Source organism: Coregonus clupeaformis, chromosome 13 (genome assembly GCF_020615455.1).
Source record: "Coregonus clupeaformis isolate EN_2021a chromosome 13, ASM2061545v1, whole genome shotgun sequence".
Taxonomy (NCBI): domain Eukaryota; kingdom Metazoa; phylum Chordata; class Actinopteri; order Salmoniformes; family Salmonidae; genus Coregonus; species Coregonus clupeaformis.
The window spans coordinates 21,519,533-21,538,168 of record NC_059204.1 but is presented as its reverse complement, the minus strand read 5'-3'; the positions used below and the strand labels follow the sequence as shown (position 1 = coordinate 21,538,168).

The window sequence follows — 18,636 nt, the reverse complement described above, 5'->3', positions numbered from 1 at the left end:
AACCAAGCATGAACTATAGAAAGTGTTGGGGAAGCTACTCCGAAAATATAGTTTACCAATCACTTCACACTGGAAGAAGTTAAGCTACACTAAAGCTACCCTCAAGAAAAATGTAGTTTATTAAAGTTATTTTGAAAAAGTAGTTAACTACATCCAAATTATCATATGTAAATCTGAAATGTCACAGACTACAAATTGCAAGAATAGTTCACTTTGGGGTCATATGCTACCAGAATGTGTAATCTAGCCTATTAAACACAAAAACTCTTTCAAGTGAGAATTAGGCAGGTCTGATGCCCAAAAAGAAAGGAAATTATTGCCTACTTCACCCATATTTTGTATTACTTTTCTTTGCAAAGTAAGTAATTAACTACTGAAAACACTACCTACATTTGACTTTAGTTCAACTACCACCAAGCTACTGCAAAAATAACTTACATTATTCTTTTTATATTTTGTATTTTTCTTATTTCTTTATATATTTCTTTATTTAATTTGCCTTTATTTATTTTTTATTATTTGTTTGTACTTATATTTTTTGTTGAAATGTATATGTAGGTCACTACTCCCCAGCACTGCCAATAGACTGTGTTAATTGTACAGAGAACTTGGTGTAGTGTTCTAACCAGGACACAAGCTGGTGAATTATTACTTAATTCCGTTGGTTATTGTCCATGTAGATTCTTCATTGTGGTTACAGTGTTTCTATTGTACAGTTTCTGTGAATGCTTGTTGTGTTTTTTTTATCCTGTAGGGTAGGCTAATGTAGTGCCTGCCAAAATGTTTTTCTAGAAAATGACCGGGATCATGAATCATGATGATTAATGTATGTTTCAATGTAGGATTAGGAAATTATACATATGTACTTAAGGATCTAGTTGTTGTGTTTACTCAGCATTATATGTATACAATAGCTTTTAAGATGAGAGGAATGGGAAAAGGTGTATGGTTGTGTGTGGATGACTTACCCTTACCCATAGGTGTGTTGTGATGTGATTCCGAGGGTTTCTGAGTCTTGTCTCAAAGGAGAGATTAGGTTTATGTAACAGTTTGTGGTCGTTTATTCTGCTGTATCGCTATTGTTCCCAGTTAATCTGCCCGTTCTGAGGTTGAGGGGGAGAGAGAGGGATGGAGAGTGGTGAGAGAAAGAAGAAAGAGGGGTGGTGGGAAAGTGAGAGGAAGAGAGTGGGAGCGTGAGGGGAAGGTAGGGGAAGAGAGGAGGGGAGCGTGGGAGGAAGGTAGGGGAAGAGAGTGGGGGAACGTTAGAGGAAGGTAGGGGAAGAGAGTGGGGGAGCGTGAGAGGAAGGTAGGGGAAGAGAGTGGGGGAGCGTGAGAGAGGAAGGGAGAGGAAGAGAGCGGGAGAGAGGGCTGGTGGGAGAGATGAAGAAGAGGGGGGTTAGTGGTGGGGGGTTTTAGCAGTTGAAAGGCGATGGGGGATAAGAGCATAAAGTACCGTATTGTCGCAACCCCTATTACTAGCCTGTTCAACCTCTCTTTCGTAACGTTTGAGATCCCCAGAGATTGGAAAGCTGCCGCGGTCATCCCCCTCTTCAAAGGGGGTGACACTCTAGATCCAAACTGTTATAGACCTATATCCATCCTGCCCTGCCTTTCGAAAGTATTTGAAAGCCAAGTTAACAAACAGATCACCGACCATTTCGAATCCCACCTTACCTTCTCCGCTATGCAATCCGGTTTCCGAGCTGGTCATGGGTGCACCTCAGCCACGCTCAAGGTCCTAAACGATATTATAATCGCGATCGATAAAAGACAGTACTGTGCAGCCGTCTTCATCGACCTGGCCAAGGCTTTTGACTCTGTCAATCACCGCATTCTTATTGGCAGACTAAATAGCCTTGGTTTCTCAAATGACTGCCTCGCCTGGTTCACCAACTACTTCTCAGATAGAGTTCAATGTGTCAAATCGGAGGGCCTGTTGTCTGGACCTCTGGCCGTCTCTATGGGGGTGCCACAGGGTTCAATTCTCGGACCAACTCTATTCTCTGTGTATATCAATGATGTCGCTCTTGCTGATGGTGACGCTCGGATCCACCTCTATGCGGACGACACCATTTTGTATACATATGGCCCTTCATTGGACACTGTGTTAACAAACCTCTAAACGAGCTTCAACGCCATACAACACTCCTTCCGTAGCCTCCAGCTGCTCTTAAACACTAGTAAAACTAAATGCATGCTCTTCAACCGAACGCTGCTTGCACCCGCCCACCCGACTAGAATCACTACTCTCGGCAGGTCTGACCTAGAGTATGTGGACAACTACAAATACCTACGTGTCTGGTTAGACTGTAAACTCTCCTTCCAGACTCACATTAAGCATCTCCAATCAAAAGTTAGATCTAGAATCAGCTTCCTGTTTCGCAACAAAGCCTCCTTCACTCATGCTGCCAAACATGCCCTCGTAAAACTGACTATCCTACCGATCCTTGACTTCGGCGATGTCATTTACAAAATAGCCTCCAACAGTCTACTCAGCAAATTGGATGTAGTCTATCACAGTGCCATCCGTTTTGTCACCAAAGCCCCATATACTACCCACCACTGTGACCTGTACGCTCTTGTTGGCTGGCCCTCACTACATATTCGTCGCCAAACCCACTGGCTCCAGGTCATCTATAAATCACTGCTAGGCAAATCCCCGTCTTATCTTAGCTCACTGGTCACCATAGCAACACCCACCCGTAGTCTGCGCTCCAGCAGGTATATCTCATTGGTCATCCCCAAAGCCAACACCTCCTTTGGCCGCCATTCCTTCCAGTTCTCTGCTGCCAATGACTGGAACGAACTGCAAAAATCTCTGAAGCTGGAGACACTTATCTCCCTCACTAACTTTAAGCGTCAGTTGTCAGAGCAGCTTACCGATCACTGCACCTATACACAGCCTTTCTGAAATTATCCCACCCAACTACCTCATCCCCATATGATTTATTTTGCTAATTTGCACCCCAGTATCTCTATTTGCACATCATCTTTTGTACATCTATCATTCCAGTGTTAATACGAAATTGTAACTATTTTGCACTATGGCCTATATTGCCTTACCTCCATAACTTACTACATTCGCGCACACTGTATATATACACTGCTCAAAAAAATAAAGGGAACACTTAAACAACACAATGTAACTCCAAGTCAATCACACTTCTGTGAAATCAAACTGTCCACTTAGGAAGCAACACTGATTGACAATACATTTCACCTGCTGTTGTGCAAATGGAATAGACAACAGGTGGAAATTATAGGCTATTAGCAAGACACCCCCAATAAAGGAGTGGTTCTGCAGGTGGTGACCACAGACCACTTCTCAGTTCCTATGCTTCCTGGCTGATGTTTTGGTCACTTTTGAATGCTGGCGGTGCTTTCACTCTAGTGGTAGCATGAGACGGAGTCTACAACCCACACAAGTGGCTCAGGTAGTGCAGCTCATCCAGGATGGCACATCAATGCGAGCTGTGGCAAGAAGGTTTGCTGTGTCTGTCAGCGTAGTGTCCAGAGCATGGAGGCGCTACCAGGAGACAGGCCAGTACATCAGGAGACGTGGAGGAGGCCGTAGGAGGGCAACAACCCAGCAGCAGGACCGCTACCTCCGCCTTTGTGCAAGGAGGAGCAGGAGGAGCACTGCCAGAGCCCTGCAAAATGACCTCCAGCAGGCCACAAATGTGCATGTGTCTGCTCAAACGGTCAGAAACAGACTCCATGAAGGTGGTATGAGGGTCCGACGTCCACAGGTGGGGGTTGTGCTTACAGCCCAACACTGTGCAGGATGTTTGGCATTTGCCAGAGAACACCAAGATTGGCAAATTCGCCACTGGCGCCCTGTGCTCTTCACAGATGAAAGCAGGTTCACACTGAGCACATGTGACAGACGTGACAGAGTCTGGAGACGCCGTGGAGAACGTTCTGCTGCCTGCAACATCCTCCAGCATGACCGGTTTGGCGGTGGGTCAGTCATGGTGTGGGGTGGCATTTCTTTGGGGGGCCGCACAGCCCTCCATGTGCTCGCCAGAGGTAGCCTGACTGCCATTAGGTACCGAGATGAGATCCTCAGACCCCTTGTGAGACCATATGCTGGTGCAGTTGGCCCTGGGTTCTTCCTAATGCAAGACAATGCTAGACCTCATGTGGCTGGAGTGTGTCAGCAGTTCCTGCAAGATGAAGGCATTGATGCTATGGACCGCCCGTTCCCCAGACCTGAATCCAATTGAGCACATCTGGGACATCATGTCTCGCTCCATCCACCAATGCCACGTTGCACCACAGACTGACCAGGAGTTGGCGGATGCTTTAGTCCAGGTCTGGGAGGAGATCCCTCAGGAGACCATCCGCCACCTCATCAGGAGCATGCCCAGGCGTTGTAGGGAGGTCATACAGGCACGTGGAGGCCACACACACTACTGAGCCTCATTTTGACTTGTTTTAAGGACATTACATCAAAGTTGGATCAGCCTGTAGTGTGGTTTTCCACTTTAATTTTGAGGGTGACTCCAAATCCAGACCTCCATGGGTTGATATTTGATTTCCATTGATAATTTTTGTGTGATTTTGTTGTCAGCACATTCAACTATGTAAAGAAAAAAGTATTTAATAAGATTATTTCATTCATTCAGATCTAGGATGTGTTATTTTAGTGTTCCCTTAATTTTTTTGAGCAGTGTATTTTCGGTTTTATTTTTGACTTTATGTTTTGTTTACCCCATATGTAACTCTGTGCTGTTTTTATCGCACTGCTTTGCTTTATCTTGGCCAGGTCGCAGTTGTAAATGAGAACTTGTTCTCAACTGGCTTACCTGGTTAAATAAAGGTGAAATAAAAAATAAATAAAATTGTCAGGCCTAATGGGTTTACCAGGAAAAACATTTATTGGCATGGGTAACACTTTGTGTCTGTGTTGATGGCTCCATCTGAGAACTTACCCACTTTGGATACAGAGCAACACACAGAATCACATTTATTTATAAAGCCCTTTTTACATCAGCAGATGTCACAAAGTACATACAGAAACCCAGCCATAAACCCCAAACAGCAATCAATGCAGATGTAGAAGCATGGTGTCTAGGAAAAACTCCCTAGAAAGGCAGGAACCTAGGAAGAAACCTAGAGAGGAACCAGGTTCTCAGGGGTAGCCTGAGAGCTTGGTTCATAGATGACCATAAAGGTCAAACAATAATCCCAGTGGTTGTAGAGGGTGCAACAGGTCAGCACAACACGCGCACACAGGGGGTCGTTCACCAGATAAGTAAAGTTATTCATCATTAGTCAGGATTATTTATGCGTGTTTGTTTATTTTTTAGCAAATGATCACCCTATTCCTTGGAGCACAGGTTAGCCTACTTATTAAAATAGATCAAGCAAAAATAGACCACATTTAAAAGACAGTATGAGACAGACAGTCAGTCAGTGGTGGTCTAACAATGAATACAGACCATCTGGGCCAGGTGTGAAGTTTGAAGTGCCTTGCAGCCAGTGGTTGAATGAATTGTCTCATTTGGCAGCATCACTGATAAAATAACACAATGGAAGTGTCATTACACGTCTCATTCCCTGTGTGAATAGGTTAGACGGCTAACAAAGACCTTCTAATGAAGGAATAACAAGAGACCCTGTTGACTCAGATGGCCCTAGAGCTTAGTGTTAGATCATATTGAAGGCTACTTCCATTATATTGAAGGCTATGTATGTTCCTTCCATTTCTTGTCCTCTTTCTCCTCTCTTTTTCTCATACTTCTATCATCCCTTCATCAGTGGAGTGACAGATCAATTGGACAGCCAGTGAGGGTGATGATTAATGTCGCAGTAAATCGCACTCATGTTGTGGAGATATATTTGACTCCAGTGATTGTTGGCTAGCTTTCTTTACTGTGCCAGTCTTGGCCAACCCACTCATGCCCCTCTATGTAATGATATTCAGTTCCACTCTCACCGTCTCACACACTCTATCACACACACTTGTCACTCACGCATACAAATCTCTCCCTCTCGCTTCAGCGAAGAGAGTTCAAAGACTTCTCATCTCCCATCCTCTCTGCCTAACCCCTTTTCAGAGTCTCCAGTGAGCTCAGAGATGGATATTCTCTGATGGCTTACACACACTCTTGGACACCCTTCTTGGGTACAATAACATGCACAGCCAGATATGATTGTACCAATATATATAGCCTAGGCTAGCATTAACAGTCTATCATTTGTTTTGACAAACTCCATATCTTGTTCTCTTGACAGTTCATCCAAAATGATATTTCTGTCCATGTGAGCACTGAGATTGGTTTCAGTGTCTCCTCTCCAGTATTTTCACTTTAGCTCAATGCCCAAGCCAACCGTACACTTCCAGTATAATATATTCAGAGAAATCGGCTGGAGTCAGGTGATGCTGAAGCAAAACATCAAAGGAGAGGGATTATGTAAGAGGCTTACTATAGCCTTTAATATGGCAGCAGAGGACACACACACACACCTAATCCTAGTCACTGCAGGGAAGGCTGGCTTGGGTTTTTTGCGGCTTTCGGAGTGCCAATGTTTTAGCTCCACACACTTGTCAAGAGGAAGAGGGGGCAGATTGCCTGGCAGTGCCACTGTTGTGCCTATCCTGTACAACTATTGCCAGCTGCTTGCAGTGTTTGTGCACTTCCCACGGTGATGCCAGTCATCATGCCACTGCTACACTGTGCAACCTTGCCGGCTGAATCATGCCCTCCTGGGTGGCTGTGTCATACTGTCACCCATTACAGCTGCAACGGGGGTTTGTAATACCAGTACTTTACATACATGGTCATGGTGTTTCATGGTATTTTCAGATATGAACACGCCACTGTTTTGCTTTAATCTTCGTATGGTGTGGCTGGTGTTGAAGTCTGATTCTGTACTAACCAACAGTCACCTGCATCGGTCCATATCACATTGTCTTTAATATGCCATTTAGCAGACGCTTTTATCCAAAGCGACTTACAGTCATGTGTGCATACATTTTTACGTATTGTTGGTCCCGGGGATCGAACCCACTACCCTGGCGTTACAAGCGCCAATGCTCTACCAATTGAGCTACAGAGGACCACAGTCTTTGGCTGTAGAGATTTGAGTTGATTGCTGGTTTATGAAGCAGGGACTGAGGTCCAGGGTTTGGAGCCTAAGCAGTATGAAAGAAGCTGTTGAGCTACTGTATGTAAGGTTAATCTGTGGCAATTTGAGCAGGGGGTTAGTTGGATGGTTGATTTATGTAACAGGGCCTAAAGGGCTTTCTATAGTATACAATATACAGTATGAACGATAGCTTATCTCATGAAATACACTCTTGAAAACCGCTTTTGATGTTGCACTCGTCTATCCTATGGAGGATGCAATGCTAAGACATCTATCCAGACTGTTAGGTCTGAGTGCCTGGTTATGAAGCTAGTGTTCTGCCCACAGTAGAAGTGATCACATCAGCAGCCTGTCTAACGAAGAGCCTGGTCTGTGTGTCGAACTGTTTGTGTCAGTGCTAACATAGAGAGAATGGATCCTACTTCTAGGAGTTCGCCAAGAACTCATAGAATGGAGTCTGTATGTAGACCTATTTACAGCCACTGTGTGGATCCATTGTGTTAGCAGTGTACTAGGCCCTGATGCCTAAACAGCTGAGTGTTTAATGATGGTTATTAGTGTATCTGGGCATCAGGATGTTTGTTTGGCTCTGTTTTAGCGAATGGGGACAACAAAATGATTCTGGAGACCTTCCCAGAAACTAGAGAGAGATCGGAGAGAGGGAGTGTCATGGGTGATATAATAGACTACTAGCTGAAGGTGTGTAACCCATTCTGAACGTATTACTATCTCATTGTGTCTAAAGCAATTGGTCTACTGTGGATGGACTGTAGCCTGATTCTGTTCCAAACACATCCATTGGGTCTCGACCACAGAACAGGTCCCTCGACTGCCTCACCACACTGCCAATCCTGCTTTAGATTGTGTCTCCACAGCCTAGAAAGGGAGCTACAGCTAACTCAGTGGCTCTGATCATATCAATACACCCAAAGTTAAATTGATGTCGATTTAGAGACGCTTACATAGGTTGGATTAGATTCTTTATGAAGCCTGCTTCCCATACTTTCCTAGAACCTTCTGTAAAAGCACCTCCTATTGTCCAAAGACCCTCTCTGTCTCCACTCTCCTCCCCTTTCTCTATAGTAGAAACAGATATATTTTCATCCATTCCCTGGGGCTGGGTGAGGGACTGGGGCTGGGTGAGGGATTGGGGCTGGGTGAGGGACTGGGGCTGGGTGAGGAGCTGGGGTTGGGTGAGGGGCTGGGGTTTATGTAATCTGGAGCACATCCATTTGTATACTAAATAATCTGAAACAATAGAAAAATTGGGCATTGGTGCATGTGAAAAAGAAAGATTTGAGGAGAGAGGAAGAGAGAGCGGGTATGAGATGGGAGAGGAGAGAGAGGAGTGAGTTACTGAGAGAGACGGGAAGCGATGAGGGGAGAGGGATACAGAGAGATATTGTGTGTGAGAGCAGAGAGCGGAGAGAGGGGGGGTGTATCTGGCCCCAGTGTGTAATTAATCAGCTGTTTTCCTCTAGTCTACCTGCCAAGTGACTGGCATTAGTATTCTGCTGCAGCAGAGCCAACCTACCCGCCTGGCTGGCCCGCCTCATATCCTCATACTGAGGAATCACTAAGGAGTACCACTGACAGGGCATGACTGCAAGGGAAATGACTGCCTGAGAATAGAGAGGTAGAACACACACACACACCTCCAGTGCATTCCAGAGACAAACCTGTCAGTGGTTTGAGTTTGAACAAACACTGCTGCTGGGCTATTATGACTGTCTTTGGTGTTTAGTGGATCGTGTTTTTAGTGGGTCTTTGGTCTTCGACAATCAGCTGCCATGACCAGTGCAGGGTCGGATGTGTAGATGCTGGGTGAACTGAACAGGCCATGACTGTACACAGAAACGGGCTGGACATGATAAACAATCCAACTATAAGCAAGCTTTGAAGTATCTGAAATAAGCTGTGATTTAGTACCCAAACAGGCCTGTGCAAAGTTTAGCAAATGCAAAATAATGATTTTTTAAATGTTTTATTCTTTCTGTTCCAAGGACTTGTTGTTTGTTTGTTTTTTTAGAGCAGGGCTCTCAACCCTGTTCCTGGAGAGCTACTGTCCTGTAGGTTTTCGCTCCAACTGTAATATAGCACACCTGATTCTAATAATTAGCTAGTTGATAAACTGAATCAGGTTAGTTACAACTGGGGTTGGAGCGAAAACCTACAGGAAGGTAGCTCTCCAGGAACAGGGTTGGAGAACCCTGGTTTAGAGCCTTATATGAATAATTGATAAGGAGCCCAGCTGAATGTTACTGTAACTCAGACAAAGCTAAACCTGCTAGGAGTCCCAACATTTTGACACAACCAACTGCGATTTCTCAGGTAAAGCACCATAGTGATATTTCTGTGATTATAACAGTGAAATTGCACTGTATCTTTACTATAATAAATCAATGATGATATATCCAACTGTGTAGTATTATAGTGTTCTAGGATATGCCTCATAGGGTTCTCTTGCAGTGTCATCACTTTACGTCAATGGGAATGTGGTTCTGCATCCTTGAATGACCTATTCCAGTTTGATAGCGATGTTCTTCATCAGATACTGCAGTAGAGAAGTAGCTTGCATTTGTAAGCAGGACTTCCAATACAAGTCAACGTCTTGAGGATGCTATAGCTATCACTGCCATTCACATTCATATTCACTTGACGTCGAGGAGGCCTTGGTTGGAGGTTTGCATTAATGGGTGTGTCATTTGTGTTGTCTGTCTCTAGGGGTCTGTGTCCTGTGGGGTAGAGGGGGTAGGAGTGGTTGTCTAGGGCTGGGCTCTGACTGTGTTACTATGGCCAGTAGAGTAGCTAGCCTAACCCCCCTCAGGGGCTGGTAACGACAGCTCCCCACCACCCCAACCCCCCACCCCCTGTCCATCACAGACAACCAATGACAGCAAAGCAACACCACTCTTGCAACCAATGGCTGGCTGGCTTGTTTACATGCTCCCGGAAGGCAAGCCACGATTAAGCATTCGGGGCAGCCGGGCGGAAGAGAAGAGATAGGGTTGAGAGGGGAGGAGAGAGGGGCTAGCTAGCTCTTCCATTAAGACTTAAGCACTCCAAGACTGAAGAGGAGCTGGGGCCAGCCAGCCACAGGTGAACAAATGCATAGACTATTCAATAGGAAATTAAACTATCCAGTTCAGGGCTGTCACCGACTAAAAAAAAATCTTGGTCGACCGAGAGTTCTCTGTTCTTTCGACCAATCGATTGGTTGAAATTTTAAAACGTGTATTTTCCCATAATATAGACACCTCCTATGTGTTTGAATCAAATCAACTATATGCACTGAGCTTGTCTGATGCTTTAAGTGCACTGTTTGATGAAATAATTAATCGCTTTGTTATTTTAACTAAAACGCTTGATTGCATTTCAAATCATGAATGACTTTTATGTAGTGTGATGACATGAATGAATGAATGAATGATTGATACAGTAGCCTAAATGAGTATTGAAATGTAGGCCTAAGTTATGGTATTAAGACTGAACAGGATGTGCTCTTAGACCTACAGCTCGATGGTGGTTATACAAGGCTGCTATACGAAACCTACTAATGATGATGACCTTACTTATTATTATAATGACCATAATAATGAGAAGAAGAAGATTTTTCTGACAATTTGGAACAGTGTAAACACTCAATGAATAATAAATAATACCAGAGAGGCTGGTCTAAAGAAAAAAAAGTGTAAAGCCGTTATTACAACATAGCAAAGATAAAACACAGCTGAATCTGTGAAATGGTTTATCAGACTTTGTGGTTGCTTGAGGCTTGGTGCTCACAGAACCAGTAGGCTATTAAACAATCACTCAAACAGAAGCAGGATCTGTCTTATTTCTGTAGCTACAGTGCATTCGGAAAGTATTCAGACCCTTTGACTTTTTCAACATTTTGTTAGGTTACAGCCTTATTCTAAAATGTATTACATTGTTTTTTTTCCCTCATCAATCTACACACAATACCCCATATTTTTTTTTTGTGCTAATTTATTACAAATAAAAAAACTATCACATTTGCATAAGTATTCAGACCCTTTACTCAGTACTTTGTTGAAGCACCTTTGGCAGCGATTACAGCCTCGAGTCTTCTTGGGTATGATGCTACAAGCTTGGCACACCTGTATTTGGGGAGTTTCTCCCATTCTTCTCTGCAGATCCTCTCAAGCACTGTCAGGTAGGATGGGGAGCGTTGTTGCACAGCTATTTCCATGTCTCTCCAGAGATGTGTTCGATCTGGTTAAATTCTGGGCTCTGTCTGGGCCACTCAGGGACATTCAGAGACTTGTCATGAAGCAACTCCTGCATTGTCTTGGCTGTGTGCTTAGGGTCGTTGTCCTGTTGGAAGGTGAACCTTTGCCCCAGTCTGAGGTCCTGAGCGCTTTGGAGCAGGTTTTTCATCAAGGATCTCTCTGTACTTTGCTCCATTCATCTTTGCCTCGATCCTGACTATTCTCCCAGTCCCTACCACTGAAAAACATCCCCACAGCATGATGCTGCCACCACCATGCTTTACCGTAGGGATGGTGCCAGGTTTCCTCCAGACATGACACTTGGCATTCAGTCCAAAGAGTTCAATCTTGGTTTCATCAGACCAGAGAATATTGTTTCTCATGGTCTGAGAGTCTTTAGGTGCCTTTTGGCAAACTCCAAGTGGGCTGTCATGTGCCTTTTACTGAGGAGTGGCTTCCGTCTGGCCACTCTACCATAAAGGCCCTATTGGTGGAGTGCTGCAGAAATGGTTGTCCTTCTGGAAGGTTCTCCCATCTCCACAGAGGAACTCTAGAGCTCTGTCAGAGTGACCATCGGGTTCTTGGTCACCTCCCTGACCAAGGCCCTTCTCCCCCGATTCCTCAGTTTGGCTGGGTGGCCAGCTCTAGGAAGAGTCTTGGTGGTTCCAAACTTCTTCCATTTAAGAATGATGGAGGCCACTGTGTTCTTGGGGACCTTCAATGCTGCAGATTTTTTTTGGTACCCTTCCCCAGATCTGTGCCTCGACACAATCCTGTCTCGGAGCTCTACGGACAATTCCTTGGACTTCATGGCTTGGTTTTTGCTCTTACATGTCAACTGTGGGACCTTATGTAGACAGGTGTGTGCCTTTCCAAATCATGTCCAATCAATTGAATTGACCACAGGTGGACTCCAATGAAGTTTTAGAAACATCTCAAGGAGGATCAATGGAAACAGGATGCACCTGAGCTCAATTTCGAGTCTTATAGCAAAGGGTCTGAATACTTATGTAAATAAGGTATTTCTGTTTATTTTTAATACATTTGCAAACATTTCTAAAAACCTGTTTTTATTTTGTCATTATGGGGTATTGTGTGTAGATTGCTGAGGAATTGTTTTTATTTAATCCATTTTAGAATAAGGCTGTAACTTAACAAAATATGGAAAAAGTCAATGGGTCTGAATACTTTCCGAAGGCACTGTATATGGATGATTTATAAAGCCAGGCACAGTTAACAGTTAGGCTGTTGATTATAGACCTAATTAACATGGGGTTTCCTCTCCTCATTAATCTTAGACAATTAAGGCAAGGGCTGTTTTTTCATCTCCTAACTTCACTGCTGCCTCCGCCGCATTGTTCTCAACACCAATATGCTGGGTAACTTTTTGCTTTTATGCACATAGCAACATGGTCTAGGAAAAGGCGCCAATTCAACAGTGCACTGATGTTTCAGAACCGCGGACAGTGACCGCTATCCAACGCGGGAGAAATTGCATTTAAAAAATAATATTATTTTGTTTTTATTTCACCATTGTTCTTATGTAATATAACCATATAGGCTACAATGTCTTAGTGATGGATTGTACCATCCCCACGGCCTCCACAATGGATTAGTCAACTCAGACAGGCGTCTTGTACAATTTTGTTTTGTTTTGTTTTGCTACATGCTCGACTAAAATCTCGGTCGACCAATGGCCTATCGACCAAACAATAGACATATAGACACTAATTCTGTGGAAAACAAACTACCCATCTATCACTATCTAATGACTTTGCCTTTGTTTGATCCCAGGTGTGAAACCTTTAAACCAAACACCCATTAAACCGCTAATTTGAGTTCCTGTTTCTTTTCTGTGTGTGATATAAAGATTGATGAAACGGTATGGGGTGCCCATCCCCCAGTAGGTACTCTCTCTCTCCACTGGTCTCTCTGAGGTGTCTGTCTCTTGGCACCTTGCCAGGTAGTGTTACAGTATTTATGGGCGATAAAAACAAAATGGCTTCTCTCCACTACGGGTTAAGAGAGTGTGTCTACACTGAAACGTTTATTTTTTTTTTTTTTTTTTTTTTACAAATATGTACAAGTATGCACTCACTAACTGTAAGTCGCTCTGGATAAGAGCGTCTGCTAAATGACAAAAATGTAAAAGGTCCGAACCTAGAGAGAGAAGCACTATTTGTCAAGGCCAACAAATGACTGGTATTTCTACTGCTCTCACTTGAGGATTGCTGTTCAGTCTGTGTCTCTTCCAAGCACCATGTTTTGTATGTCGTGACCTTTTGTAGTGATATCCAAACTAAAATCAATGTTGCACAGCCCCACAAATCAAATTTTATTTGTCACATGCGCCGAATAAAACAGGTGTAGACTTTACCGTGAAATGCTTACTTACGAGCCCTTTTCCAACAATGCAGAGTTAAAAAGTAAGAATGTGCAAATTGAAAATAGTAACACAATAGATAATAACGAAGCTATATACAAGGAGTACCGGTACTGAGTCAATGTGCAGGGATATGAGGTAGTGGAGGTAATATGTACATGTAGGTAGGGGTAAAAGTGACTAGGCAGTCAGGATAGATAATAAACAGAGTAGCAGTTGCGTATGTGAAGAGTGTAAAAGTGTGTGTGTGTGTGTGTGTGTGTGTGTGTGTGTGTGTGTGTTGAAGTGTCAGTGTAAGTATGTGTGAGTATGTGGGTAGAGTCCAGTGAGTGTGCATAGTCAGTGCAAGAGAGTCAGTGCAAAAAAAGGGTCAATGCCAATAGTCCGTGTAGCCATTTGATTAACCCTTCTCCTACAATTTCCGTGGCCCTGCGGAAATCGAATTAACATCAAAATCTGTCAGTTTAAGCTAGAGATATGTTTTATTGAATGGGCTGCGGTTCAATCCACCGCATCCACCGATATCGCCCTTCCGCATCTGCGGTGAAAGGTGTCAGAGCTAGAGCGGTGTATGTCAGACCATGATACATCCCGAAAATCTGTATTCTCCCGAAAACGTCTGTACGGTTTGGCCTACAATCTATTATGTACCATCTGTGGAAAGATAAAACTCTCACGAACACGTTGGTGTTCTCCGTTTTGCTCTACGATCCCCCCCCCAGTTTATAAATTGAATGGAAGTATATATGGAGATACACTACATGACCAAAGTATGTGGACATAAAAGTATGCTTGTCGAACATCTCGTTCCAAAATCATGGGCATTAATATGTAGTTGGTCCCCCCTTTGCTGCTATAACAGCCTCCACTCTTCTGGGAAGGCTTTCCACTAGATGTTGGAACATTGCTGCAGGGACTTGCTTCCAATCAGCCACAAGGGCATTAGTGAGGCCGGGCACTGATGTTGGGCGATTAGGCCTGGCTTGCAGTCTGCATTCCAATTCATCCCAAAGGTGTTGGATGGGGTTGAGGTCATGGCTCTGTGCAGGCCAGTCAAGTTCTTCCACACCTATCTCGACAAACCATTTCTGGATGGACCTCGCTTTGTGCATGGAGGCACTGTCATACTGAAACAGGAAAGGGCCTTCCCCAAACTCTTGTCACAAAGTTGGAAGCACAGAATTGTCTAGAATGTAATTGTATGCTGTAGCGTTAATATTTCCCTTCACTGGAACTAAAGGGCCTAGCCCTAACCATGAAAAACAACCCCAGACCGTTATTTCTCCTCCACAAAACTTTACAGTTGGCACTATGCATTTGGGCAGGTAGCTTTCTCCTGGCATCCGCCAAACCCAGATTCTGTCAGACTGCCAGATGGGGAAGCGTGATTCATCACTCCAGAGAACGCATTTACACTGCTCCAGAGTTCAACGGCAGCGAGCTTTACACCTCTCCAGCTGACGCTTGCTATTGCGCATGGTGATCTTAGGCTTGTGTGCGGCTGCTTGCCAATAGAAACCCATTTAATGAAGCTCCCAACAAACAGTTATTGTGCTGACGTTGCTTCCAGAGGCAGTTTGTAACTCGGTAGTTAGTGTTGCAACCGTGGACAGACTTTTTACACGCTACGCGTTTCAGCACTATGTGATCCCGTTCTGTGAGCTTGGGTGGCTGACCACTTCGCGGCTGAGCCGTTGTTGCGCCTAGATGTTTCCACTTCACAATAACAGCAATTACAGTTGACCGGGGCAGTTCTAGCAGGGCATACATTTGACGAACTGACTTGTTGGAAAGGTGGTATCCTATGACGGTGCCACATTGAAAGTCACTGAGCTCTTCAGTAAGGCCATTCTACTGCCAATGTTTGTCTATGGAGATTGCATGGCTGCGTGCTCGATTTTATACACCTGTCAGCAACGGGTCTTGCTGAAATAGTCGAATCCACTAATTTGAAAGGATGTCCACATAATTTTGTAAATATATTGTAGTTTAGTGCCTAAAATAAGGGGTTAAATACATGTAAAAAAAATATATATATAATAATAATCAAGATCAGATAACTATTTTTTGGGGCACTATCTGTTGTTCCATGAAGTGAATTTGTTATTCAATGCATTTCGTTTGGCCTAATAATTCAAAATGGTTTTAAAATGCAAAATCAAGTATCTAATTGATCCTTGGTCTTATGGCTTGTGGGTAGAAGCTGTTCAGGAGCCTGTTTGTCCCAGACATTACCTCTAATGCACACAGGAATGAGTACCAGAATCGACCATATGGGAAGAGAAAATCTTGGATTTTAAAACATGGCTGCCCCCTCACTCCCTCTCTTACCCTCTTTCCATCTAACCTACTTCTCTCTCCTGGTGGGGAGAAGCGATAGCAGAGTAATGATTGACATGGCTCACACTGGGGAGAGTCAGAGAGGTGGAGGAATCATTTTAATGTTGCACCCACCACCTGATTTACTTACATCAGTATGCTGTACTGGGGAGCTCATGGAGACCGTTCGAAATGCTTGTCAAATTTGGAGAGGTGCAAGATGGAAAGATGGAGAGCGGGAGGGACAGGTGGTAGTACTCATCGAATAATTAGATTCGCTGTGTGTGTGATTGGGAATGTGAGTTGGGATCCGTGTGTGCATGCGCTCAGTATTCTCTGATTTGAATACAGAGAGAAGCAGCAATCAGTGAGCTGCTGTTCTGTCATGCCAGCATGTAGATGGATTTTCATCCAGCTTGATTGTCAGATTGTCATGGTTGTGTTCTTATAGCTGCTGTCAGAGCATCTGCTACAGGTTCTGACTGCTGTAGAAATGATTGGAAACAAACAATAATATCCTCATAGTCTTGCTATATACAGGACACGTGCTGTCAGTGCAAGATGCGTTACTACAGATCCTGGTTCGCAGCCGGCCCGCTACCGGGAGACCCATGAGGCGACGCACAATTGGCCCAGCGTCGTCCGGGAATAGGGGAGGGTTTGGCCGGCCGGGATGTCCGTGTCCCATCGCGCTCTAGCGACTCCTGTGGCGGGCCGGGCGCATGCACGCTGACACGTCGCCAGGTGTACGGTGTTTCCTCCGACACATTGGTGTTGCTGGCTTCCGGGTTAAGCGAGCAGTGTGTCAAGAAGCGGTGCGGCTTGGCGGGGTTGTGTTTCGGAGGACGCGCGGCTCTCGACCTTCGCCTCTCCCGATTCTGTACGGGAGTTGCAGCGATGGGACAAGACTGTAACTACCAATTTGGATATGCCGAAATTGGGGAGTAAAGGGTAAAATATATATTAAAAATACATTAAAAAAATAGGATATGTGCTGTTCCTCTACACCTGTTCAGCTAGTGTTCATTCTATCTGACTGAAGACTGTCCATACAGTATCTTTCAGTATCATTCTAACAGAACCAAAGCCTCTTTTAGGATATATTTTGTCTCATTTTCACGTCAGCTCACACCTGCACAGGTCATTCACTTTCGTGTTCAAATTCTGTCCTCCTTTTCCTCCTCTCCTCATGTGCAGCCACGTGAGTTTAGTTCACTCTATTTTCCATGGAGAATACTGTATGTGGATGTGGTGGCTGGAAGGAAGGGCTCCTCGGTAAGAGCATTACATAACACCCCACATACACCCACACTCTCTCCATCTCCTTCCTTCTCTTTCTTTACATTCTCTCCCTCTTTACCCTCTCTCTCCGTCTCCCTCCCTCTCTCTCTCTTTTATCCTCTCTCTGTCTCCCTTCCTCCCTCCCTCTCTGTTTCTCTTTATCTCTCTTCACACTGTCTCTCTCTCTATATATACAGTGGGGGAAAAAAAGTATTTAGTCAGCCACCAATTGTGCAAGTTCTCCCACTTAAAAAGATGAGAGAGGCCTGTAATTTTCATCATAGGTACACGTCAACTATGACAGACAAATTGAGAAAAAAAATCCAGAAAATCACATTGTAGGATTTTTAATGAATTTATTTGCAAATTATGGTGTAAAATAAGTATTTGGTCAATAACAAAAGTTTCTCAATACTTTGTTATATACCCTTTGTTGGCAATGACACAGGTCAAACGTTTTCTGTAAGTCTTCACAAGGTTTTCACACACTGTTGCTGGTATTTTGGCCCATTCCTCCATGCAGATCTCCTCTAGAGCAGTGATGTTTTGGGGCTGTCGCTGGGCAACACGGACTTTCAACTCCCTCCAAAGATTTTCTATGGGGTTGAGATCTGGAGACTGGCTAGGCCACTCCAGGACCTTGAAATGCTTCTTACGAAGCCATTCCTTCATTGCCCGGGCGGTGTGTTTGGGATCATTGTCATTCTGAAAGACCCAGCCACGTTTCATCTTCAATGCCCTTGCTGATGGAAGGAGGTTTTCACTCAAAATCTCACGATACATGGCCCCATTCATTCTTTCCTTTACACGGATCAGTCGTCCTGGTCCCTTTGCAGAAAAACAGCCCCAAAGCATGATGTTTCCACCCCCATGCTTCACAGTAGGTATGGTGTTCTTTGGATGCAACTCAGCATTCTTTGTCCTCCAAACACGACGAGTTGAGTTTTTACCAAAAAGTTCTATTTTGGTTTCATCTGACCATATGACATTCTCCCAATCCTGTTCTGGATCATCCAAATGCACTCTAGCAAACTTCAGACGGGCTTGGACATGTACTGGCTTAAGCAGGGGGACACGTCTGGCACTGCAGGATTTGAGTCCCTGGCGGCGTAGTGTGTTACTGATGGTAGGCTTTGTTACTTTGGTCCCAGCTCTCTGCAGGTCATTCACTAGGTCCCCCCGTGTGGTTCTGGGATTTTTGCTCACCGTTCTTGTGATCATTTTGACCCCACGGGGTGAGATCTTGCGTGGAGCCCCAGATCAAGGGAGATTATCAGTGGTCTTGTATGTCTTCCATTTCCTAATAATTGCTCCCACAGTTGATTT

General features: G+C 44.3%; 1 protein-coding gene across 5 annotated transcripts in view; it reads left to right on the top strand.

The window, feature by feature from the left end:
• Window positions 1-18,636, top strand: part of LOC121579445 (active breakpoint cluster region-related protein) — a 242,135-nt gene that overhangs the window by 38,059 nt on the left and 185,440 nt on the right. Inside the window, exon 2 of one of the 5 annotated variants that reach the window (XM_045224289.1) lies at window positions 17,227-17,304. The exons of the other annotated variants lie outside the window; for them this stretch is intronic. Coding sequence (XP_045080224.1) covers window positions 17,256-17,304 — 49 coding nt within the window. The 5' untranslated portion in view covers window positions 17,227-17,255. The remainder of the gene's footprint in view (window positions 1-17,226; window positions 17,305-18,636) is intronic. 5 annotated transcript variants of the gene reach the window in all.